Source organism: Tiliqua scincoides, chromosome 2 (genome assembly GCF_035046505.1).
Source record: "Tiliqua scincoides isolate rTilSci1 chromosome 2, rTilSci1.hap2, whole genome shotgun sequence".
Classification (NCBI taxonomy): domain Eukaryota; kingdom Metazoa; phylum Chordata; class Lepidosauria; order Squamata; family Scincidae; genus Tiliqua; species Tiliqua scincoides.
This window is the reverse complement of record NC_089822.1, coordinates 249989776-249997862: the sequence shown is the minus strand read 5'-3', so window position 1 is coordinate 249997862 and position 8087 is coordinate 249989776. Positions and strand designations below refer to the sequence as shown.

Here is an 8087-nt window from a genome sequence, read left to right as displayed (position 1 = left end):
CATTCAGCCTGTGGGCCTTATGTTTGACACCCCAGTGTAGACCTTTTGAATGTATAAAAACTTGCGGGAAGACATTAGGGGCATACAAGTTTTTTAGGCACACGCAGGCGGACTTGTGTCCTTATTGTACAATAAAGATTTTTTTCCTTTTTAAAACCATGCACTGGTATTCTTTTGTTCCTTTTCTGAACCCTCTGGGTTCTGGGGTCCCTACCACTGGCTCTCACAACAGCTATGTGGGTAGAATGTGGATTGCTCTGTCTGGGAGCTGCTGAAGCCAAGTCACTCAGCAGCGTCCTTGGAAGGTCACTTACTGAAGCCCATAGTTCACAGCCTCAGCCTGGCAACCTGAGTATGTGTGACACTCAGATAAATAAGAAATCTGATATTTACCAGAAATAAACCTTCTTCCCCCCACAAAAAAAGGCTGTCATCCTATACACACTTTCCTGGGAGTAAGCCACATTGACTACAGTGGGACTTGCATATGAGTAGACAGGGATAGGATTTGGCTCTAAAGCAGCAGCATCAAGGCAGTTAAGGCAGCAGAAAAGATGACACACCAAATGTGAGTCTGTTGCACCTGTGAGTGTGCAATTAGGACACACCCACGCAGTTGGTATGCTTTCAGTAATTACATTCAGGCATGTCTTTTCAGCATCTAGCCATGATGAACCCTTCTATTTTCCTGAGGTTTGAAAAATGCCATTGAGATCAGGTCTGAATCGCTGCCCTCTTCTGCTATTTTAAACTTGCTTTCACAGGTTTCTTTTAATGTTGGTTTACCTGTAAGAACATAAGAAGAGCCCCACTGGATCAGGCCAAAGGCCCATGTAACCCAGCTTTTTATCTCTCACAGTGGCCCCACCAGAAGCCTCAGGGAGCACACAAGACAACAAGAGACCCTTGCATCTGGCATTCTGAGGTAGCCTTCTTCTGAAACCAGGAGGCTGCACATCCCTATCCCATCCCTTGTAACCTACGATGGACTTTTCTGTCCAATCCCCTTTTAAAGGCATCCAGACCAGATGCCATCACCACATCCTGTGGCAAGGGGTTCCACAGACTAGTTACACACTGGGTAATGAATATTTTCTTCTGTCTGTCCTAACTCTCCCAAAACTCAATTTTAGCGGAAGTCCCCTGGTTCTGGTGTTGTGTGAGAGGGAAAGAGCATCTCTCTATCTGCTCTGTCCACCCCCTGCATAATTTTGCTTGTCTCCATCATGTCCCCCCTCAGGCGCCATTTTTCCAGACTGAAGGGGCCCAAACGCTGTAGCCTTTCCTCCTAACGGAGGTGCCCCAGACCAGTAATCATTTTGGCTGCTCTCTTCTGCACCTTTTCCATTTCCAGTATATCCTTTTTGAGATGTGGCAACCAGAACTGGATGCATTCATCCAGGTGTGGCTATACCATGGATTTGTACAATGGCATTCTCCGATCTAATCTCGCTTGTGAGCCATCCTAGCCACAGAAATACAAAAGGGTTGGGCTGTGAAGTCTGAACTGAACAAAAACACTTTTGCACCGCAAGCCACTCTGTGTGGATAACCTTACAGAACTCCTCGCTCTGGGGGGCTGTTTGTCTGCACAGAAGGGTGATGGATCCCTCCTTCCCCAGCCCCAGTGGCATAGCTAAAGGGGTGCAAAGCACTACGTTTCGCAAGGAGCAAAACTTAGTCCTTTGCAGCTGCGGTGAGGCTCCCTGCAAAACTTAGTGCTTTGCACCCCCTCTAGCTACGCCACTGCCCAGCCCAACGCCCCTGGTTGATCATCAACACGAGGTCCAACCAGCCGGAAGGCACGGAAACAAAACTTAGAAGCTGCGATCAGGCCAGCAGTGAAACTAAGTGGCAGCGATGGAGAAGCTGAAGGCAGAAGTGACTTGCTCCATTTGCTGGGAGTACTTCCAGGACCCGGTGTCCATCGACTGCGGGCACAGTTTCTGCCTGACCTGCATCCTGGACTGCTGGGAGAAGCCTCAGGATCGCCTCTCCTGTCCTCAATGCAGAGAGACGATCCCGGACGGGAATCTGCGGAGCAACCGGGAGCTGAAGAACGTGGTCGAGCTGGTGAAGAACCTCAAGCTGGAGGGCGTGGCGGGAGCAGCCCCGGAAGGCGCAGGACTCGTCTGCCCGAAGCACCAGGAGCCGCTGAAGCTCTTCTGCCAGCAGGATCAGGTCCCCATCTGCGGCACCTGCAGGGAATCCCACGATCACCGGCCTCATGACCTCCTTCCCATCGAGGAGGCTGCCCAGGCGTATAAAGTAGGTGACTGGTTGCTAGAGTAGTCTCTCTTGGAGCTGCTGGTGCGCTGGGCTTTTGTGATCTGAGAGCCCAGTCCTCTGTAGGTCTACTCAGAAGTAAGTTGGATTATAGTCAGTGAGGCTTCTTCCCAGGTAAGTATGGATAGGATTGCAGCCTAAATAGCAAGCAAGGTTGGAATGGGCAGGGGGGGGATTTGCACCTTCTCATTATGACCTGCTCTGGGAGAGCAGCTTCCATAATTAAGAATATGAGAAGAGCCCTGCTGGATCAGGCCCAAGGTCCAGCTAGTCCAGCTTCCTGTATCTCAGAGTGGCCCATCAGATGCCTCCAGGGTTACACAAGACAACAAGAGATCCTGGTGCCATTGCTATATCTGGCATGTGAGAGATAACCTGCTTCTAAAACCAGGACGTTGCACATACCCACCATGGCTTGTAACCCTTGATGGACTTTTCCTCTGCCAGTCTGTCCAATTCCATTTTAAAGGAATCTAGGCCAGATACTATCACCACATCATGTGGCAAGGAGTTCCACAGACTTACACACTGGTTCAGTTAAAACCATAATTTTGTTAGAAGTGGGTGGAGTATTCCACCAAAGAGCTGAGCGCTTCTCTTTATCTTTCTGATGCCCATTGCTGCCATACAGCCCCCCCCTTTTAACACATTTCCCCTTCTTGGCTCCAATCTTGGGTAATAGTTGGGGTGATGGAGAGGGAGTGTTCTGCTTCTTTTGCCCCTTTCTTCTTTGCCGCCTCTTCATGAACAACAGGCATGACTGTCCTTCTCTCAACTAGTTTGTGGTGTCTTAAATGTCTTGTTTAAAAATGCATTGAAATGATCAGTGGGTTCAAAGGACTTTTTCTTAAGTAGCTATGATTTGCATCTTCCACCCTTTATGCAATTCATTTGCTGTAAAGGCTGCATTGTAAGATGTTCTGTTAGTTAAGAAGTGTTGTGGACAAAAATGATGAAAGTCCATTGAATGAGTTTGTTTGTCTAACCATATGACACATTCAGAGGCATTAAAGATGTAAGATATTAAGGGTGCAATCCTAACCCCTTATGTCAGTGCTTTCCAGTGCTTTCCTGCACTGACATAAGGGCAATGCAGCTCTGAGGTAAGGGAACAAACATTCCTTTACTTTGAGGAGGCCTTAGTGAGTGACACCCAACTACAGGATGCAGCACATGTTCCATTGGCTGGAAAGCACTGACATAAGGGGTTAGGATTGTGCCCTAAGTTTGTTTATTATCCTACATGCACGAATAACAAAGAGCAGCCTGTTGGGTTCTCATGACAGAGTGCCATTTTAAAAAGTGAGTGCTTTTTAAGGGTGCTAAAAAATTTGGGAATCACTGCAGTAAATCAGATATTCAGACATTTATGTTTGGGGTCCAGGGTTCATTTAGCTATAAGCCAAAAGACAAATAACTGCAGTGCCGGTGACCAAACTGTTACACATAAGAGCGAATAGATATATTCTGACTGCAGGCTTGGCACATGACCGCCTACCTCTTGGAATGTCATGTTAATCACTTTTAATATGTACTTTCCTGATATTTCAGCTTTATTTCATTAGCCCTGTTTCTGTGTACCCTCTTCCAGCAAATTCAGTAATTTAGGCTCCAATCCTAACCAACTTTCAAGCACTGGGGCATCCTGTACTGGAGGGCAGTCACTGAGGCCTCCTCAAAATAAGGAGATGTTTGTGCCCTGACCTCGAAGCTGCATTGCCCTTATGTCAGTGCTGGAAAGTGGGTTAGGATTGCACCCTTACTCTTATACTGATTAACCCTTCACTTTCAGCAGCAGAAACCCCTGAATACTAGTGGTGGTTGGCAACCTTCAGTCTCGAAAGACTATGGTATAAGCCTACATTATTCCCAGTATTCCCAGGCGGTCTCCCATCCAAGTACTAACCAGGCCTGACCCTGCTTAGCTTCCGAGATCAGATGAGATAGATACTAGTGTCAGTTCCTTTTCTACTGAGTTTCTAGAAGTACCTGGCTGACTGTTTTTGAAGGTATTGCTGGTCTAGATCAGTGTTTCTCTAGTGGTGCAGATACCACTGAAAGTACTTGAGGTGGTGCCTGGTGGTGTCACAGAAAAAGCAAAACTGGGTACAAGCAAAGTATAGGCCTCTGGCTGAAGCCATGTTAATTGCCTGGAACCATGCTAGCCAGATACAGCTGTGATATTAGGACATTCCTGGGGAGCTAACTTCTCAGAGGAATGTGGGAGCAGCTGGCCTCTATCTCAAAGAGATAGCTGTTCCCAGAGTGGCTTGATTGGCCAAGGACACCTTGATCAGGAATCTGTTCCAGCTGTAGGTTTCAGGTTGGGAGGGGTGACCCTCCATGAGTGAGTTGCCTGACCGCATGTACACCACTAGAACCTTCAACTGGTTCTGATCTCTAATTGGTTGTTGAACTCAAGTCAAGTCATCTGTTAGGTACATCCTTTGTCTTAGTGCTTCTCTGGCTTGTGGGGCTGGAGCTTTGACCACTCCGTTCCAAGATGAATGAACCCTGACCACAGCAGGGCTGGCTAATGGGCTGAGATTTATTGATGTGAGACTTTGGTGAGTGATAGTTAGCGTTAGGATAGTAATAAGATAGTAGAGGTTAGCGTTAGAAGTTAGTTTTTATTATTTTAATTTTGGTGTGTATTGTATGCTCTGTTTAAATTTCTAAATCTATGCTTGAGCAACATGCCTGTCTTATGTTCTTTCTATCCTTTAATGAATCCTATCTATTTACAGCTGTGTGGATTATTGGAACCACAGAAGGGGGAAACTGGTGGTGAATGGGGCCTGTCTTCTAGTGACTTGGCCTTATGCTACCTTGATGCGCAGTAACTGTGCCTGGCACCCTGTTGCACTCTGGCTGGGAAGTCAAGGCTTTGGAGGGCATATTGACCTGTTGGATGGTCTGTGGGCTCCTCAAGTCGAGAGAGCAATTGACAGGGTGCGAAAGCTGGTTGCGTAATTAGAGGGTGATTGGGTTATTTCTCTGCTAATTGCCTGACTTGTGAGAGGCTTCTGCCTGCCTGTTTGTCACAGGTGGTACTCGTGGGACCCCTAGACACCTGCTGCCCAGCAGTGAGACCAGAAAAGTGACACAACATACAGTGGAAGGAGGCTCAACTTGCTCCAAAGCATGCCTTTCCATGCTCAAAAGAGCCCACCCGTCCACCCTGAGCCTCTTACTGATGTTTGTCATGTCGCATCTGGTCTCTCAATCCAGAAGTAACTGGTGATGATGTCATTGCCAGTTACTTCCAGTGGTACTCTGAATAGGTGGACCGCGGGAGGTGGTATGGCCAAGGACAAACGTTGAGAAACACTGCTCTAGATAGATCTTGGTTTAATCATCAAGACAGTTTACTGACCTTATATTCTTTGGGTTGACTTGGCAAATGTAAGCAAAAAAAAAAAAAATCTAGAGAGGTCACACTTGAGAATGCTTTGGGCCAGGCACGGTTCTATTGCAAGTCACAGGAGACTAGCTTTTGGAGATATGGGCATCTAATTTGGAGTGACCCTAAATTTAAATGTGAGGTGTAAAGCTCTTCAAATTTCAGTTGATTATTTATTTAAAATTGACATGTTAGCAAGATCAGTGGAAGTCATGGGGGTGTGACACTTCAGAGTACTTTTGTTCAAAAATGAAACTGTTTCAAACCAACAGGAGAGAGAGACCTATCATTTCTTTTTCCTTAGAACAAAATCGAGGCTGAAATTGAGAAACTGAAGAGTGAGAGAAAAGATCTCCAGACAGTGCAACTCAGTGATGAAATTACTGCTGCAGACTTTCTGGTCAGTAATGCTGCTTTCACTTTAAATTCATCTCCAGATCCTAGTTCTCTTCAAATTTATGGCTACTTGATCGATTGACAGGAGCAAGTGTATTGTCTTTCTAAAAGAGAACGCATGCTAGTTGTGTACTAGTTTTATTCAAATTCACTGTTACCAGAACTGATTTACGTACTTTTTTATGTATGCCAGTTTAAGGAACCTAAATCAATCCTCTGACGTATGTTTCCAACAACCTCTATCTATATCCTACTTCAGTTCTTGCAGATTGTAGTCCTGTGTGATAAAACAAGCCATGAGCAATCTGTGTAATAAGGCAGTGTATCTCGAACTGTGGGTCAGGACTCACTAGATGGGTCACGTGCCACCTAGCTCAGTTGCCATTGAAAATACAGGATACAGAGCTGCTGTGCAGCAACAGCGGACCTCCCGCGCCTGGGGCAAAGGTCCATAATGGCGCCCCCGCAGTCTGTCGCTGCCTCCTGTGCAAAAATCCGCCCCCTGCCCACTCACCTGAGGCTCACAGAGCCTCGTGCAACCTCAACCCACGTCGGGGAAGCCTCTCTGAGGTTCCTCGATGCTATAAACTGTGCTGCCGGGAAACCGGAAACACAGTTTCCGCCCCCGTCGAGACCTCAGAGAGGCTTCCGTGGGGTCCCAGAGGCTCGCTCCTGGGGCATTTGCCCCATAAAGCCTAATGGCAGGTCCACAACTGCTGTGCAGGCTGGATTCATAGTGGGAAAGAAGCATGATGCTTTGCCCTGAATAGGTGGGAAGATGGGATGCTGAATACGGGGGAGGACTTTGTGGTTGGAGAAGATTCCAGGTCTGTGTTCTGCTTTGACTTCAGAGGTGGAATGTTTGAATTCCAAGCTATGCAAAATAATAGCATAAGCACACAGTGTAATGGGACCTTTGGCTGATCATGGGTTAGGTTTGAAACTGAAATTGATGTCCCTTCCAGCCACAACATCACTTCCAGGTTAACAACATCACTTCTGGTGGGCCCCAACAGATTGTTATTCTAACAAGTGGGAGGAAAACAATCACGTAAGAAACTAGTCCAGAGAAACAATAGTCAAGTTCCCCAATATCCTGGAAGGTTTTTCTGCTAGCTAAAAACTAAAAACCCAGGCTGTAATTCTTTCCCTGTTTACATTTAAACAACTTTTTTCAAATCCTATCAAGACATAAGGGTTTGACGCAAATGGCACTGGCCATTTAACCCACTTTAGCCTGACCTACAGGTGTACACATTTGATCTCTCTTGCATAAATGCAACATTGGGCAAAAATGGTTTAAGGTATTTACAGCAATACCTTGACTTTCATCCACTTGACTTTCATCACTTTGCTCTTTCAAGTGTTTTCAATTACATTCATGTTTCAAACTTTGTCCACATGCTTTCCTCTTTTGTCCTATTTCAGCCAACCTTCCAAAACACTCACCAATGTTCTTATGTGTGGTTTTTCTATGTTTCTTTTATTTTCTGTTCAGGTTTTACATGTATTCTAGGGTTAATTATTTACATTTTTTTGCTGGCCAAAATATATTTGCAAGCTAATATAAGATGACTGTGCTTTGACATTCATCCATTTTTGACTTTCATTAATGCTCTGGTCCCTAACAAGTTGAAAGTGCAAGGTATTGCTTGAATTGGATCACCTTTAACCACAATTATCTGGCCCCCTTTCTGTAAGCTTCTGTATAGGGATTCTGCATAATTGGTGAGCACAGTTCTCAACTGTGTGTGCTTTTTCTCCAAAAGTCAGAGGTCTCTACATGAGGATGACAAACATGTGTACATATTGCCCCTGGGGGCTGGGGGATAAGAATAGGCCCTCTATTTGGCTGTACTTGTCGTAAGAGGCGACTAAACAGCCACCGGGTAGATGGGGCTCGTCAGCCTGGGAAGGCAGCTCATCTGAGAGAAGGAAAACTCTGATCCCAAACCTCCACTGCCTTGTGGCTACATCCAGTTATGGAAAAGGCTTCAGGAGT

General features: G+C 46.1%; 1 protein-coding gene across 1 annotated transcript; it reads left to right on the top strand.

The window, feature by feature from the left end:
• The first annotated feature begins 1860 nt into the window (after positions 1-1860).
• Positions 1861-2292, top strand: LOC136639023 (zinc finger protein RFP-like). The gene has a single exon (XM_066613052.1). The coding sequence runs from the start codon at positions 1861-1863 to the stop codon at positions 2290-2292; it is 432 nt and encodes a 143-aa protein (XP_066469149.1).
• Positions 2293-8087: the final 5795 nt, after the last annotated feature.